Raw genomic sequence first — 18,521 nt, 5'->3', positions numbered from 1 at the left:
TACAACTGTAATTTAGGAAACAACATATACTTCGCACAAAGCAAGATCTCACAACAGCAATAAGGTATATGGTCAAATAATCTGTTTATAGTGTTGATTAGGGAGTATAACTATTGGCCCGAAAAATACTCCTGCTCTTCTTTGAATGAGTACGTTGAGATTTTTTACATCCACTGATAGAGTAGATTGAGCGTTGGTCTAGTTTGCATGTGAATGACAGTACCTGACAGTAACACGCTGACTCATGGACTGAACCACAGGTGATACTCAATGGAAAGGAAAGGAAGTAACTTATGATGTCATGTCATTATTATCACTTCATTTCAATCTGGATGGGAATGTGCAGTCCGCTGTCATTTCCTGATGAAATCTGTTTAACTTTCAATAACATCGGCCAGCTGTTACACCCCAATAACGCCACCCTCGTTGGTGGCTGTCTTAGCCTCACCTTCAACAGACCTTTGCCTGGACACCAAACAACGGAAAGGAACCTCACAATGGGGGTGATAGGAGAGAGACAGACCTAAACTGAAGGGATGTTATGACGACCACCAAGGCTCCTAGGGATCATCAGTAGTCCTACCTGTGGACTTTGTGGAGCATAAGCTGCCTTATTGAGTGAGCAGGAGCTCATCCAATGTGGGGGGTGGTTTAGGTCTCTAATTTGTTGCAGTTGTAATGCAGAGGTGGAGATAAGCTGCAGGAGAGGCCTTTTCCTTTTTGGTGTATGGAAAGTGATGTGTGGCTCAATTACTGCATCTCTTCCAAAAAAAGAGGGGAGGTTGGTTGAGCCATTGGAGAACTCCCCTGCTCCTGTGTCATTTGATTGCTGAGTTCCTCCAGAACATGTAGATGGGACCTTGCTTTAATTTCTCATCTGAACGCCCAACAATGTAGCTCTCCCACAGTGGAATGAAACCTTGAATTGATGATTACCTGACTCAGAAACATCAGTGCCACTAACTAGGCCAAGCTGATGTTAATAATTAAGTTAAATAACAATAGATGGGTCTTGTGGTTGTAGGATTCACTCCCTAATCACCACAGGGAATTAATTGCAATCTTCAGCACAATTGTATCATGACCATCTTAAATAGATATTTAAATATAACTTGCTGTTATTAGCATAAAGCTGTCCTACCAACTAGAAATTCATTTGCATGTTTGGTGTCTTTTTCATCTATCAGTCAATGATATTCTTGCCTCTGAGTCAGAAAATTGGAAGGTTCAAGACTCACTATAGACTTGAATCCATAAACTAGACTGAGTGCCGGTGCAGAACAATTAGGGATCACAGCACTGTCAGAAGCAGGGTCAAAATGATAAAGTACTTCACTGTTGGAGGGTCATTCTAAAGGAGTGCTGCTCTGTTGGAGGGTCAGTCTGAAGGAGTGCTGCACTATTGGAGGGTCAGCACTAGGGGAGTGCTGCAATATTGGAGGGTTAGTATTCAAGGACAGTGATTATTAATTCTTTGCTAATTAGATGCATTCCACAAAGATCAGTGCTGGGACGTCTGTTCTCTGTAATATATATAAATGATTTTGAGGAAAATGTAGGTGGTCTGATTAGCAAATTTGCAGGTGATCCAAAAATTGGGCGGGTATCAGACAGTGAGGAGGATTGTCAGAGAATACAGCAGAATATAAATCGGCTGGAGACCTGGGTTGAAAGATGGCAGATGGAATTTAACATGGACAGATGTGAGGTAATACAGTTTGGAAGGTCTCATAGGAGATTTTTAAAAAGGTTATTTCTTCCATTTTCTTTTTATTAGTTATTGGCTGACAGACAGAGATCATCCTATTAGTTAATTAAGAATCTGTCTGCTTACTGACTGGTGCAGGAAAATAAGATGCATTGAGGATGGACATATCAGATGTCTAATGGGGGAGGGGGAGAATGTTGATACAAGGTGTCATGTGATGAAACTCTGAACATGCAAATGTCCATCCACCCCACTGGATAATGATCAGCAGGTACCCCCTCTGTGATCCAAGGGTGCTGAGGCCAGTCTTACTGTTCCAACTGCCACCCTGGCTGAGATCAGCAATTTTATCACACCTCCAAGAACATACGTGGAAACGCCCTGATCAGTAATTCGCTGGCTAACACCAATACGACAGTTGACCAGGGTCATTTAAGAGTACTTTGTTAAATAGAGTGCTAAAGTTGGGAATTTGCTGCAAGTGAGAAGGTGCTTTTTATTCTTGTGTACCTGATAGACAATCCTGGACCTCGCATGACCTTGCTGCAGGGACTGGGCCTTAGCTCCTCCCTTGGCGATACAAGCCCCAGTAGACTTCCCACAGTCTGAGGCTGAACCCCGTGGCAATGACCGGAGTGACAGTCCGAGCTTCTGGATGGCAGCTCCCAAAAAATGATGCATCATTAAAATCAACCACTGTCAGAGGAGGGATGTTAGTGGGTGCATTACAGGTAGCATCCACCATCTTCCCAGTGGCACTGCTGTTTAATAGAGCTGCCAATCTCTCATTGGCTAACAGCTGTCAATGGGTGGGACTTCTGCTCTTGTGGCCATAGAGACGGATCACTGTTGTCACTGTTATGCCTGACTGACTCTTAATACAGTGGGTCTTCACTTCCTCCCCACTCCTTTTTACCTTGCACCATTACACCACAAAAGAAACCCAATCAGTGGCACCCTCTGGTGTTCTGGTTTCCTCCTTCAGTCCAAAGATGTGTGGGTTAGGTTGATTGGCCATGCTGAAATTGCCCCTTAGTGTCTTGAAATGCGTAGGTTAGAGGGATATGGGGGGTAGGGCCTGGGTGGGATTGTGGTTAGTGCAGACTTGATGGACTGAATGGCCTCCTTATGTATTGTCAGGATTCTAAGATTCTTAAAAAACTGTAGTTGGAGCCCATTAAAATAGGCAAGGTTTTTAAATAGAGGTTGAACTTCCCACACTGTACACACTGAATAATAAAGTTTGCACAGGATACAGGATTCTTCCTGGAATCTTGTGACAAATGGAATCAAGGAAAAGTTTTTCAAGAGCACAAGACAGAAATGTAATTGAAACAAAAATGAGAGGTTTGTAACTGCTGTCTTCAATAATTGGATGTTTTAAAAGGGTTGCCAACTCTGGCTGCATGTATTTCAGGAGATGTCATCACAGGACCTTCAATTACTTCTCCCCAGACGCCTGCAAGTGGTCACCAAACATGTCAATCAACACAGAGCCATGTCTGCCCAAGGCTTTTCAATGCGTTCCAGTTCTGACTTTTGTAAACCTGATCATCCTGGCATCTCCCCGAAAGAGGTTCTGAATCTTGCACGTTCTCCAATTTGCGAGTGAGAGACTACTGGTTCCATTAATTATAGCCCAAAAAGAGATTTCTCATAAAAGGGTCTGAGTTGTTGGAATTCTCCAGCCCAGAGAGCGGTGGATGCTCAATCATTGGGTATATAAGACCCTTGTCAGGCCTCATTTGGAGTACTGTGCACAGTTCTGTTACCTCACTATAGGAAGGACGTAGAAGCTATTGAAAAGGTACAGAGGAGATTTACAAGGATGTTGCCTGGACTGGGAGGCATGCCTTATGAAGTTAGGTTGAGGGAGCTGGGACTCTTTTCCCAGGAGAGACGAAGGTTGAGAGGAGACCTGATAGAAGTTTATAAAATGTTGAGAGGAATAGATAGGGTGGATTCTCAGAGGCTATTTCCCTGGGTTGAAATGGTTGCTACGAGAGGACACAGATTTAAGGTGCGGGGAGGCAAGTACAGAAGTGATGTTAGGGGTAAGTTTTTCACTCAGAGGGTGGTGAGTGAATGGAATCAGCTGCCGTCAGTGGTGGTGGAGGCAAACTCGCTGGGGTCTTTTAAAAGACTTCTGGATGAGTATATGGGATTTAATGGGATTGGGGGTTATAAATAGGTCTATAGATTGGTAGGTGTTGATGTGATCAGCGCAACTCGTGGGCCGAAGGGCCTGTTTGTGCTGTAGTGTTCTATGTTCTATATTCAAGATTTAATGGATTTAAGAGTACTGAAGGAGTTAAGGGATAGGGAGATAGTGTAGGAAGGTCTTGATGAGGTAGAAGATCAGGCTTGAGCTTGTTGAATATTGGAACAGCCTCCACTAACCAAATATCTGTTTATTATGTGGTCAGACGGTCATTGGCCCTGTGTCTTATTCTCTGTTGGAGCTCTTCACTCAAAGTGGGATGTGAAATCAGAGGCACATTCTCTGCAAAGACAGAATCCATAGAGGAAGCTGGGGAAGAAGTGATTGGATTGGTAGAGAGCACACTGTAGGCAGCATTGAGCCAGGCTGACAGTATCCGACACCAACTGGAATAGAAATGTGGTGAGCTGAGAGAGAAAGAGCAGCAACTGAGAACTTTATCAAAGAGCAATGATCATGTGATGCTAGTGCAGGTAATGATTATACCCAAGTGATAAATACTGACTGTATTCCTATTCACCCGCCCAAGAAACAACTGTGTTGAATCAGATCTTATGGAATAAGCATGATAACAGCTTTATGACAAAAATCAATGTGTGTGCACCCAATAACCAGAGATAAAAACTGTGACGGTAATCTCCCTGTTGGCTCACTGAGTTTATACCCAGTTACCAGAGTCACACTACCTGGACACACAGACTTTGATCACTCTTTGGTGCTGTGTCAGCTAATGGCAGCTGGGTAACAATAAGAAGGTTCAATAGTCTAGAATGTCCCAGGTCAAAGAGAAGGAATGCAGTGCTCCCTTCCAAAAGTGCTTGTGTTTGATGCAAGGCGAGGGGAAATGTCAACTTGTTTTCAATTTTGTCAATTACACATATCTTCTCCAAAATCCCTCCTCCATTTTCTAGCTTGGTGGGATTGACTTCATCTAGTTCCATTCTTACTCATAAATCATCACCAGAGAATTGCTAGAAGTGGATTCTCTTCCAGAACCTGCAGCATTACCTTTAGCGTTTGGATTTCCCCTTTCATTGCCCCCTCCTCTTTTTTCCTATATGCTGATCCTCAGTAACAATATCAGAAGACAGTTTTTGCATATATGCTGACAACACCTAATGTTCTACTTCACCACCTCTTGTTGATCTTTCCAGGACTCTAATTTGACATGCTTTTTATCCAGCTTCAAATATTGGATGAGCTGGAATTTTCTCCAGTTAAATTTTAAGACTGAAACCATTGTTTTCAAATCTCACCACAAATTTAATTCTTTAACCAATGATATGACCCCCTCCCTGGTCATGGTTTCACTTTGATTCAAAACTCTTGCAATCTATGCATTCTATTTGACCGCAAGCTAGGTTTCTGTCCCCATATCCTTTCCATCAAAGATTATTTCCAGCTGTGTTAAAAAAAAAATCCATCTGCACCATTGCCTCAGCCTGTCTGCTACTGAATGCCTCATTAACACTTACGATACCTCCAGACTAACCTAGACCAATGATCTCTGAACCAACTTCCCATTGGTCATCCATGAACTTGACAGCAGTCAAATCTCTGCTGCTGTAACTTACACCAATTGTCAACATTGGCAATGGACACCTGAGTGATAAATACTGAAGATATTCCTATTTGTTCATTTTCTAATCCAGCATAAAGTTCAAATCTTGAGTTAAGCATCATGTAGAAAGTATTAATTGGCAGTGAAGTGCTTCAGGACATTGACAACCTCTCTAATGTGCTAAATAAATCCAGTGAAATCCAAGGGTGGCATGATGGCACAGTGGTTAGCACACAGCATCAGGGACTTGGGTTCAATACCAGCCTTGGGTACTGTCTATGTGGAGTTTGCACATTCTCCCTGTGTCTGCATGGGTTTCCTCCAGGTGCTCTGGTCTCCCCACAGTCTAAGGACATGCAGGTTAGGTGGACTGGCCAAGCTAAATTGTCCCTTATTGTCCGAAGATATCTAAGTTAGACGGATTAGCCATGGTAAATGTGTGGTGTTACGGGGATAGGGCAGGGAGACGGCCTGCTCTTTCAGAGAATTGGTGCAGATTTGATGGGCCAAATGGCCTCCTTCTGCACTGTAGGGATTCAATGATTCTCCACTACTTAGAATCCTACATTGCACAAGTGAAAGTGGTTGTTGGAGGCCAATGGGGTAGTGCCCCAGACCCAGTTGCTTAATTAATGACCTTCCCTTTGTCACAAGGTCAGAAATGTGGATGTTTGCTGATGTTTACACAATGTTTGGTACCGTTTGCAACTCCTCAGGGTTAATGGGCTGGATTTTCACTGGATCAGGATGACACAGGACCCTTTCAAAATGGTGCATAGGTCTCAATTCCGGGATTCCTGATCATATTCTTTCAAGGGTGCAGCTGGTTTGAGTCACAAGCCCACACTCTGCACTCCTGACCTGACCAGCCCTATTGCAGGAATAGGCGTGTCTTAGTCCTCTGTAATTTTCATGGAGCTGGGCCAGTGTGTGGAGACTCACAGACTGCATGAAAGGTAAGTTCAAATGATTCTTCTCAAACATTCCCCTATGCCTAGATTTGACACACTCAAAAACGCTGTGGCCCTTCATGCCTCCATGCCAAGGTATTGTCTATCCTTGGCTGAGAGGCCAGAAACCCATGTGTTTGTTGACACATGAGCCCCATGAGAAAGCATTGCTTTATTAACAGTTTTGTCATTCTGATCTATGCTGTCAATTTTATAATGTTGATTTACATAAGATAAAGAGCTTTTGGATGCTTTTGGTTTCTGCTATTGATACTTTAAATGGTCTGGGTGGTTGATATTTTCATTGGACAGAAGTCAGAAATAGTTATTTAAGAAAGTGGATAGTTATCAATGAATTACTCTTTTAAAATGCCTTTTTCACATCCTATTGTCACCATAACATTCATTGCTCCAACACAGTATATAGTGGATGAATGTGCATGGAAATGCCATAGCTTGGCATGGGGCATGAGAAGCCATAGAGATTGTTTGGAGGCCGTAACAAGGCATGGAGGCATCAGGTGGCATCGATAGGCATGGGGAGTGTATGGGGGTGAGGGCTAGAAAGCCCTTCTGTTTTCCTTATAACTTGAACAAAGTCACACTGCACCAAAGTGGGCCTTTTAAACAGCCCACCTCTGCACCTCGCAGCTCCTGTGGCTGCCTCTGAACTTCTCCCTGAGTTGGTTGGCCTGACTGCAACCTGTGCCTGTCCCCTGACAATGAAATTCCTGTCCTTGCAGGCACTTTCTGCAGAGGTGGGTGAACCAAGCCAGGATTTTTCCCAACTCCATCTAACTGCATCGAAGAGGAGAACACAGCCCAGCAAAACAGAGAGACAGGAGTTATACTGCTGTTGGTACACACAATAACATCAACAAGATTTTCTTACTTTATTTTATTGAGAATATCATGTAGAAGAGAAAATGACATTGAGGATCCAATGTTGGTGCAGTATGTTGCATTGAAGACTGACAGAATTAATGGTGGTCCAGTTTCAGGATGTTCCCACTGGTTTGGCGGAATGTGTCTTGTCCAATTCTAAGCGAGCCAAAAAAAGTACATGATATATAAACAGTTTTATGGCACAGCAACAGGGGAGACCATTCAGCCCCTCAAGATTATTACTTGGAACGGGAGGAGGCCAATGAGCCCCTTGAGCCTGTTACAGGAACAGGAAGAGGACATTCAGCCTCTTGAGCCTATTACACAGGAACAGAAGGAGGCCATTCTGCCTCAAACCTGTTACACAGGAACAGGAGGAGTCCATTATGTTCTCGAACCCTAATGCACAGGAATGGCAAGAGTCCATTCAGCCTCTCGAGTCTGTTACACAGGAACAGAAGGAGGCTATTCAGCACCTTGAGCCTGTTTTGCCATTCAATGAGGTCATGAAACATCTATTGACCTCAGATGAAAAATTATTAATTGACTGCAGCTTCTACTGCTTTCTGTGGGACAGAGTTCCACACTTCTATGTCTCTTCATGTGAAGGGGTGTTTCCTAACTTCTCTCCTTGTCTTAGACTCCCTCCTCCAGTGGAATAGGTTTATCTCTATCTATTGTATCAGTCCTTTTCAAAATCCTAAAAACCTCAATCAGTGCTCACACAAAGAACAAAGAACTGGGGCTTGGACAAGGCAAGTGAGTAGAGAAATAATAACAAAAGTTCCAAAGAGTCACTTTGGACTCAGAGCACTTACTCTGTCAATAACTGGAGACATAGATTAGTGGACGGACTATAGGGGAGTTGAGGACATTTTGTTCACCTGGAGGGTGATGGAGGGTCTGGAACACACTGCCCAGAAGGTTGGTAGAGGCAGAAATCCTCACTAAATTGAAGTGCTGTAACCTACTCGGCTATTGATCAAAAATCAGAAGGTGGGATTAGACTGAATAATTTTCTTGGCCAGCACAGATGTGATGAGCCAAATGGTCTCCGTCCATGCAGTAAATACATCTGTACATTTTCATGATGGCTCACCGTGTTGATTTCCAATCCTCCTGTAGACTGGTAGCTGGAGATCTCAGCAGCCACATCGTCTTCAGAATCTGTTGCCCATCCTCCAGCATCAGGCACTGGCCAACCCAGGATGTAATGGAGCCTGGAATTAATAGGAAACAGTCATTAGGCTTCAACTGCCCCATCCAACCCTTCAATGAAACTCAGGGAGAGATCCACAAGCCCATGCTCCAAAATATTCAACATCTTGACTCATTTTAAAGGACTCATTCACTCTCAACTTCAATTATTTAATTCAGAATGAGTTTGCTTTTATCATTCTATTCCATAGGAAGAAAGGCAGAGGGAGAGTGTGAAAGGGAGGGGGAGAGAGAGAGAGAGAGAGATAGAGGGTGACACAGACAGACAGACAGACAGAGAGATAAAGGGAGACAAAGAGCTAGAGAGAAACAAGGAGGAACAGAGAGAGGGAGACAGGGAGAGGGAGAAAGAGAAAGAAAAAGACCCAGAAAGAGAATCAGAGAAACGAAGAGATGGGGACAGAGACAGAAACAGAGAGAGATGGGGAGAGGAACAGGCAGAGATGAGGTACAAAGACCAAAGGACAAAAAGGATGGAGCTAGAACAAGTCAGAGTGAGGTCCACAAAGTTGGGTTCTGGCTTCACAGGGACTGGGGCAGCATTTACGTGGGGCACAAATATCCCATATTTCAATTTAGATAATCTGTGAACTAAAGAATAACTGAAAATAATAGAAGTGGGATGGGCAGGGGAATACCCCAGAGATGGTTACTCTATGGGATTTGTGGTTGGGGCACAGGGCCCTTTATCAACACATGGGTTTCGTGGTTAGAATACAAGAGCTGTGGTTGGGGTATGGTATTTTGTGGTTAAGGTACAGTGTTTATTAGAATCATAGAATCCTACAGTGCAGAAGGAGGCCATTTGGCCCCATCAAGTTTGCAACAACCATAATCCCACCCTGAACGTATCCCCAAAACCCCAATCATTTAACCTAGCTAGTCCCCCTGACATTAAGGGGCAATTTAACATGGCCAATCCACCTAGTTATAGAAGTGTGGGAGAAAACCGGAGCACCTGAAGAAAACCCACACTGACACAGGAGAACATGCAAATTCCACACAGACAGTGACCCAAGCTGGGATTGAACCCGGGTCCCTGGTGCTGTGAGGCAGCAGCGCTAACCACTATGCTACCATGTTTCGTGGTCAGGGTAGGATACGGGATTTTGTGGTTGGGATATGAGACTTGGCTTAAGGCTGCTCGATCTATCAGTTATGATGTTCCTATTCTTGCAAATGGGAAACAAATAAATTACACATGGAAATACAGATTAGAAGGTGCTGAACAAACACAGCATCCTGATATTGAATTGGGCAGATTTTAAGGGTGGAAAATGAATTATGTAGAAACCAATGTCTATTCTGTCCATTTCTACTGCCTCCCCTTGAGTGAATGGGATATGCATTGAACAACTTTTCAAATCAGTCAGAAGTGTTTTTGGTTTATGATGAGTGACTGGTGGAGCAAATTTTATGGAGGTATTAATCACAAATATGCCTCTCATCATCTCCCCTTAGGATTGTTTTCACAGGAAAGACAGAAGCTATCTTATTCAATCTCTTCTCATAGCCAACACCCTCAAGACGAGACAACATCCTGGTGAACCTTCTTTGCACTCTCTCCAAAGCTTCCACATCCTTCCAGTAGTGTGATGTCCAGAACTGCTCACAATATTGCAAATGTGCCCTAACCAAGGTTTTATATAGCTGCAACATGATTTCCCAACTTTTGTACTCAGTGCCCCAGGTGATGATGGCAAGCATGCCTTTAGCTTTCTTAATATCCTTGGCCATTTATGTTGCAACTTTTAGGGAACTGTGGACTTGCAAGCTTAGATCCCCCTATATGTTAATTTTCCTAAGGGTTCTGCCAGTTACAGTATAATTCACACCTAAATTTGATCCTGTAAAATGCATCACCTCGCATTTATCTGGATTAAAGTCCACCTGCTGTTTCTGTGCCCAAGTCTCCAATCTATCTATATCCTGTTGTACTTCTGACAATCCCTGGTAATCTTTGTGTCATCTGCAGACTTGCTAATCAGACTCCCTACACCTTCCTCCAGATCATTTATATATACTACAAGCAATAGAGGTCCCAGCATTGATCCCTGCAAAACACCACTAACTATAGATCCCCACTCTGAAAAACACCCTTCCACTGCTACTCTGTCTTCTACAACCAAGCCAGTTCTGTATCCATCTAGCCAGCCCAATCCGAATCCCATGTGATTTTAGTTTTTGTCCTAGTCCGCGATGTGGAACCTTGTCAAATGCCTTACTAAAGTCTATATAAATTACATCCAAAGCCCTTCCCTCATCAATTAACTTTGTCACCTCTTCAAAAAACTCAAAAATTGGTGAGACGTGACCTTCCCCGTACAAAACTGTGCTGCCCGTCACTAACTAATCCATTTTCTTCCAGATGTGCATATATCCTGTCCTTCAGTATCTTTTCCAAAAACTCAGGCACACTGGCCTATCATTTTCTGGATTATCCCTGCTTCCTTTCTTAAACAAGGGAACAACATTGGCTATTCTCCAGTTCTCCGGAACCTCGCCTGTGGTCAAAGAGGATGTGAAGACATCCGTTAAGGTTCCAGCTTATCTTATCAGTTTTCAACCCATCCATGATCTGTACGATCTTCACTTCTACTAATACTTACTAGCATCCTGTTCCTTAGTAAGCACCATTATCAAATAGTCATTAAGTGCTCGAGCCTGGTCTTGAGCCTCTAAGGATATATCACCATTTTTGTCCCTTATAGGCTTTACCCCAGCTGTTACTACGTAATTATCATTTATATGCCAGTAGAAGATTTTTGGGTTTCCTTTTACATTAACTGCCAATCTATCTTTATATTCTCTTTGCCAGTCGTATTTTCCTCTTAATCCTCCCTCTCAACTTATTGTATTTGACCTGGTTTCACACGAAGAATTCATCTGACAGGTATCATGCTTCCTTTTTTGTTTCATCATGTTCTCTATCTCCTTTATTATCCAATGAGCCCTGGCTTTGGTCCCCTGCCTCTCTCTCTTGCTGGGATATTCCTGGCATAAGTCTGAAACATCCCCTCTTATAGATCACCAATTAGTTTTATTGTCAAACTTGGGTTCTATTTTGCCCTGTCCAGATCCCTTCTTATTCCACTGAAATTAGCCACTTCCATTTAGAAGTTTAACTTTAGATTTTTCTTTGTTCTTTTCATTGCTAGTCTAAACCCCATGATATAATGATCACTCTTACCCAAGTATGCTCATACCCATATAGTGGGAGATAGCAATTGTGCAACTATCTGTATAATGGGTGGTAAGATCTAGTGTATTAGGACTGTGGCCAAGATTTCTATTCAGTGTTTGGTTTCACTTCATACATTTTGAATGTTAATTTCATTGGGGGCTATTTGAATATGTATTTCTACCCACTTCCTTTGTTAACTTTGATTTCTCTAAAGATGGGGGTATTTAATATGGAGGTTAATTAAAACCAGGGTTAGTGTTGAGGTAACCTCACAAGAGGTTATTGCAGAAGGTAAGGGGGCATGGAGTTGGGGGTAGGGTGTTAGCGTGGATAGAGGATTGGTTGTCAAATAGGAGGCAGAGAGTGGGGGTCAATGGGTGCTATTCGGATTGGCGGTTGGTGACTAGTGGAGTGCCCCAGGGGTCGGTGCTGGGGCCTCAGCTTTTTACCATTTATATAGATGATCTGGAGGAGGGAACCGAGTGTAGGGTGTCGAAATTTGCTGATGACACCAAGATTGGTGGAACGGCAAATTGCGCGGAGGGTGTGGAGAATCTGCAGAAGGATCTAGATAGGCTGGGCGAATGGGCCAAGAACTGGCAAATGGAATTTAAATGTTGGCAAGTGCGAGGTGGTCCACTTTGGTAGGAATAATGGTAGGAAGGACTATTACTTACGGGGCGAAAAACTGCAGCATGCGACGGTGCAGAGGGACCTCGGGGTCCTTGTGCATGAGTCGCAAAAACCCAGCCTGCAGGTGCAGCAGGTGGTCAGGAAGGCGAATGGGATGGTGGCCTTCATAGCGAGGGGGATTGAATATAAAAGTAGGAAGGTCTTGCTGCAGCTGTATAGGGCATTGGTGAGGCTGCAGCTGGAGTACTGTGTGCAGTTTTGGTCACCGTACTTACGCAAGGATATTTTGGCCTTGGAGGGAGTGCAGAGGAGGTTTACTAGGCTGATACCGGAGTTGAGGGGGTTGAGCTATGAGGAGAGGCTGAATAAAGTAGGCTTGTACTCATTAGAGTTTAGAAGAATGAGGGGAGATCTCATTGAGACGTATAAAATGATGAATGGGATGGATAGGATAGAGGTGGAGAGGCTCTTTCCGCTCAGAAAGGACAGTAGGACTAGAGGGCACAGCCTCAAGATAAAAGGGGGGGGGGGCGGTTTAGAACGGAGTTGAGGAGGAACTTCTTCACTCAAAGGGTGGTGAATCTCTGGAATTCTCTGCCCGTTGAGGTGGTGGAGGCTGCCTCGCTAAATATTTTTAAGACGTGGGTTGTTGGGTTTTTGATAAGCGAGGGGATTAAGGGTTATGGGGAGAGGGTGGGAATGTGGAACTGAGCCACGACAGATCAGCCATGGTCTTATTGAATGGCAGGGCAGGCTCGAAGGGCTGGATGGCCTACTCCTGCTCCTATTTCTTATGTTCTTATGTAATTTAATATTCAGGGCATTTAATATTGAGGCTAATTAATATTGAGGCATGTCTAATACTGGAATTAATTATTGTGGGTTAATTGGATTTAACTGTTGGAGGTTAATTGGTTAATCCTTAATATTGGGTTAATTGGTATTGTGTTATTTCATACTGGGATTATTTAATAGTGGGCGGTGATTTTGGTGTTTAATTTGTGGGAGTTGATTGTTATTGGTCAACTAATGTGGGGTTACTTAACATTCAAGTTATTTAACAGTAAAGTTAATTAAAATGGAGGAGTTAATTTAAATTTTTAGTTAATTATTATTGACAGTTTTGCATTTTGCGGGGTTCTGATTGCATTTAGTCCCGCTGTTTTTCGGCTGGTTGTGTCAGCTCCGTGACGTTACCTCCAGCCCACGCTGTAGACATGCTGAATGTTGGCTCTCTGCCGTCGTTCCTGATCCCAATCACTTCGGCTCGTTTGTCGGGTCCAGCCTCTTCCCTCGCCGCCTCCACTGCGGTCATGTACTGGCCCTTCAGCAGGAGGTTCTGGGCCTCACGCAGGTGAAAGACGGAGCCCAGGTCGTTCTGCCAGAATCCAGTCATGTTACAACTGCGTGCCTGAGAAAGGAAACAAAACAAGGAACGGCGCGGATACAGAGAACAAATACCCACAGAGCAGATACTCACAAGGGAGAAAAACACTGGCAGGGGGTAAACAGAGGGGGTAGCACGGTTACCCACACTGAATAAACACTAACAGAGGTTAAATACCTACAAGGGATAAGTAAATAAGCTTTGAGAGGGTAAAAGCTAAGTAAACATCATCCGTAGGTAATAAAGACTGGAAAATACCCACGGGGCATAACACTGACAAGAGGTCCGGGGGAATAGAAATACCCACGTGGGGTAAAATATCGACAGAACTCTCACTTTCAGGGGAAACAGCAGGGGACAAAAACTACAACGCCACACTCATTGGGACAAAGACCGACCGAGGTTCAATGACGGTGCAAAACGCGCACTGAGAACCGAGGAGTCAGTTTTCTTTTCACATCAAATACTCAGAAACAATTCAAGACCTTTCCCCCACCCTGCCCCTTACATAACCCCCGATCCAGACTAACGCGGGGGCTTACCAAAATTCCAGGGGCGAGAAAAGCCCACAGGGAAAGAGAGAATGCAAAAATGAATCTCGCCATCATGGATGTTAGTGTTGAACACAGCTCCAAAGTTCAGCTCCTTATAGAGCTCCAGAATCTGTACTGGCAGCAAACCAATTCAAATTACATCAGCAAATACTGCGAGTCAGCAGATTATCTTACTGAAACATTCCCATAGTTTAGGCTGAGTTTAACGATGACTATTTTGTCTTGAGCGTGAGACCTTGAATAGAACATTTCACTAGTATCTTCAGTTGAAAGAATTTGCAACCCACCATTCGCAGAGTTCACTGGGATCTTCCACACTCAATCAGCTCCGGCCCCTGACCCTTCAAGACTCCCTGCCCTCAGTTACACACCCATTCATCCCCAACCCTCAGTTTCCCGAAGGTTGCTCTGTGTTACAACTGCTCAATTTCAAATCACATTTACATTGCAGTCGCAGTCATTAATAGCCATGGGGCTTAAATAGATTACCAGTGAGAGGACATGTACATTCGTTCAGCTCACCCTGCCAAACCACCTTCCCCCGCGCAGCCGCACACATTTAACAGTACACCATTGAGGAACTATGCTTGCAAAGAGGATCACCCAAGTTGTTACCGTTCACAAACGGACCAACAAAACGAATCCCCTCAAGTTACCAATGTGAACAATAGTCTCAGACAAGAGCGAAAATGCTGGAAAATCTCAGCAGGTCTGGTAGCATCTGTAAGGAGAGAAAAGAGCTGACGTTTCGAATCCAGATGATGCTTTGTCGAAGCTTACAGATGCTGCCCGACCTGCTGAGATTTTCCAGCATTTTCTCTTTTGGCTTCAGATTCCAGCATCCGTAGTAATTTGCTTTTATTTAGTCTCAGGTTAGAGTTGAGAGAGGCTGGACAGCTGGAGTGGAGGAAGACATTTCAGTAATAACGTTGAGAAGGAAATGAGAATATATATTTAAAAATGAAACATTTGCCACAAGTAATGAGTAAGAGAATATAACTCTTCCAGAATTACATGGGCATAATGGGCTGAATGGCCCTTTTGGAGGGATGTCAGAAGTTGCAGTGAGACATAGATAGGATGCAAGTCTGGGCAGAGAAGTGGCAGACGGACTTCAACCCGGATAAGTGTGTGGTGGTTCATTTTGGCAGGTCAAATGGGATGAAGGAATACAATATTAAGGGTAAGACTCTTAGCAGTGTGGAAGGTCAGAAAGATCTTGGGGTCCGGGTTCATAGGACTCTCAAATTGGCTTCATAGGTAGAGGATGTGGTTAAGAAGGCGTATGGTGTACCTCAATGAAGGAATTGAGTTTAGGAATCAGAAGATAATGCTGCAGCTGTATAAGACCCTGGTCAGACCCCATTTGGAGTACTGTATTCAGTTCTGGTTGCCTCATTGCAGGAAGGATGTGGAAGCCATAGAAAGGGTGCAGAGGAGATTTACAAGGATGTTGCCTGGATTGGGTGGCATGCCTTAATGAAGATAGGTTGAGAGAGCTCGGTTTTTTCTCCTTAGAGAGACAAAGGATGAGAGGTGACCTGATAGAGGTGTATAAGACGTTGAGAGGAATTGATCAAGTGGATTCTCAGGGGCTTTTTCCCAGGGCTGAAAATGGCTGCTACAAGAGGACACAGGTTTAGAGTGCTGGGGAATAGGTACAGAGGAGATGTCAGGGGTAAGTTTTTCACTCGGAGGGTGGTGGGTGCGTGGAATCGGCTGCCGGCGGTGATGGTACAGGCGGATTTGATAGGGTCTTTTAAGAGACTTCTAGATGAGTACGTAGGACTTAGTAAGATAGAGGGTTATAGGTAAGCCTAGTAGGTAGAGATGGTCGGTGCAACTTGTGGGCCGAAGGGCCTGTTTGTGCTGTAGTTCTTAAGTTCTGTATTCCACAAGTATTGCTATGATTTTTTTTTCTCTGGTGATAGTTCCACATTCCTCCCTACATTTTGTCTCTTGATTTTCTTGGGATGCTTTGTGTGCGTCTTCTATTTTGAAGACAGATACAAGGTACTTTTTCAAAGTCTTAGGGACCAATGCTTGCTTTAGCTACTTTTTAATATACACATGGAGTGAATGTTTTTATATTTCTGGCTAAATTTCTCACATCCTCCAATTTCTCCCTTTTGATGTAGGGAGGGAATTCCAGAGCTTGGGGTCAAGGCTACTGAAGATACAGCCACCAACAGCAAAAGCAAATTATAATTGGGAATGCACAATAAATAGAATTGGAGAAGCAGATACCTAGGAAGCTTGTGGGGCCAAAGAACATCATATAGACAGGGGCTACAGAGATTAAATTGATTTGAAACAAAAAAATGAGAATTTTAAAATCAAGACATTGCTTGACCAGGAGCCATTGCCAGGTCAGCACGCACAACAGTGAAGTGGAACAGGTCAGAGTCACGAAGGCAGTACAGTTTCTATAGCATAAATTTTACATTTATCTTCAAATATAGAATCAGACAATGGGAAGATTAGATAGGTATTAATTAAATGGGCATAGGCTCCAGCCAGCATTTAACCCCTATTGTTAACAAGGCAAATAAAAGGAAGGAAAGGGAGAGCACATTGTTGTTCGGATACAAGAGTACAACATAATAGGACATTTCGCTATCCAAAGTTAAACAGTTAAAATGATTTATATGGAACTGTAAATTAATTACCTGTTGACCCTGATGTTTGATAATAATTTATTACGACCAAAGTCTCTTGCAAAAATACCTTACACACTAATTCACAGCAAATCTTGTACAAGCTGGATGGCTGAACTTGATGATTGATTTTGAAATCCACATCCTCATGTTGCGAGTCTGCCACAGCCTCACTCCTTCCTCTTTGGACTCAGTGCTGCATATACCCTGAACTCAGTTGAGAGTGCTTCTAACCTGCGAGTGTGAGTCCTGTCTGTTCTCTGAAAGGAGTAGTTTAACACTGAGTATTTTAATTAAATTACACATTGCAGAGGCCTGAGGTGGCACAGCGATTAACACTGCTGTCTCACAGCACCAGGGACCTAGGTTCGATACTCAGCTGGGTCACTGTGCAGAGTCTGACATTCTCCCCGTATCTGCATGGGTTTCCTCCAGGTGCACCAGAGTTTCCTCCCACAATCCGAAAGACAAGCTGGTTAGGTGCATTGGCCATGATAAATTCTCTTTCAGTTACCTAAACAGATGAAGTGTGACGACTAGGGGATTTTCACAGTAACTTCATTGCAGTGTTAATGTAAGCCCAATTGTGACAAATAAATAAACTTTAAACTTTGAAATACTCTTCAGCAGGCAGGGTCAAGTTACACATTTCAGAAAAACCATTGAGCATCAATTCCATTTCCAAGGGGAGAATCAGTAATCTGGTCCAACCCAAATATGGCAGCCGACAAAAGATCATGTGAAAATGGTTTAATTTATTGGTCAGTAGAGTAGTGTTTACAGTGGCGTTTCATTAGGTTCCTACTGACATGATTGGCTACAAAAATAGACTCCAGGAGGAGCACCTTTACTGACTAAAACCATTTGAAAGTATGAAAATATTTCCTCAATGTATACTATACTAGGTAAAACAATTACAGCAGCCACCAGGAACTAAATTATACATATATATTAAATATCACTAAATGTTCTGTAATTTAAAAATTATTTCTACATTTTCACTTCCATTCAAAGTTTGAGATCTCCCTTAGAAATATCTAAAACCATATAAAAACCAGACAGTGGTATAAAGTTCCCCTATTAAAACTATTTGCACCCAGGCAGTTATTTAATTAAAATCCATCACATTCAGTGACTGTGCAAAGAGACAGAAAAAAGAAATGAGGAAAATATTCCATGGAAGGACTGAAGCAGGACAATAGTGAGTTAGGCACTAAACAAGCTGGCATCTTCCCAAATCACCATGTGTCTCATGGAGCTGCCCTCCTCCAACAGTAGGACATGTAGTGTTATGGCACAAAGCACATTGGAGTGCTCCCATTAGCATCTGTCACCGTCAATCTGTGCATAAGAAAGAGCAACACATTCAAAGACAAACACTTTCACAATAAAAATTCCTTCATAATTCAGTTAATAGTAATGCTAATGAGATACAGCAAGTGCATTCACCAAACTAATTGAATAGGAAAGAGGTTGGCAAATTCCTGAAATTTGCCCCCTCTCAGGTGGGAATGTTCTGGTAGGATTCCCCCCCTCCCAAATCCTGGAGCAGGGTTTGATGGC

General features: G+C 43.3%; 2 protein-coding genes across 8 annotated transcripts in view; both read right to left on the bottom strand.

Annotated features, from left to right (window-relative positions):
- Positions 1 to 7,323: 7,323 nt before the first annotated feature.
- Positions 7,324 to 14,425, bottom strand: LOC145356340 (avidin-like). Its single transcript, XM_080208974.1, has 4 exons — positions 14,290 to 14,425; positions 13,558 to 13,771; positions 8,425 to 8,545; positions 7,324 to 7,481 (listed from the first exon to the last, which is right to left on the bottom strand). Exons 1-4 carry the CDS (start codon positions 14,353 to 14,355, stop codon positions 7,421 to 7,423), a joined length of 462 nt encoding a protein of 153 aa, XP_080065100.1. The 5' UTR covers positions 14,356 to 14,425; the 3' UTR covers positions 7,324 to 7,420.
- Positions 14,426 to 17,693: 3,268 nt separating this feature from the next.
- llgl2 (LLGL scribble cell polarity complex component 2) overlaps positions 17,694 to 18,521 on the bottom strand; it is a 106,557-nt gene continuing 105,729 nt past the window's right edge. For all 7 annotated transcript variants that reach the window (XM_080208966.1, XM_080208973.1, XM_080208967.1 and 4 more), the window contains one exon: positions 17,694 to 18,299. In XM_080208966.1, the coding sequence (XP_080065092.1) occupies positions 18,295 to 18,299 (5 nt within the window). In that variant the 3' untranslated portion in view covers positions 17,694 to 18,294. The remainder of the gene's footprint in view (positions 18,300 to 18,521) is intronic.

The sequence above is a fragment of the Carcharhinus amblyrhynchos genome, chromosome 21, assembly GCF_965287045.1.
Source record: "Carcharhinus amblyrhynchos chromosome 21, sCarAmb.v2.hapA, whole genome shotgun sequence".
NCBI classification, from domain to species: Eukaryota; Metazoa; Chordata; class Chondrichthyes; order Carcharhiniformes; family Carcharhinidae; genus Carcharhinus; species Carcharhinus amblyrhynchos.
Note: the sequence above shows the minus strand (reverse complement) of the source record. Positions and strands in the feature narration are given on the sequence as shown.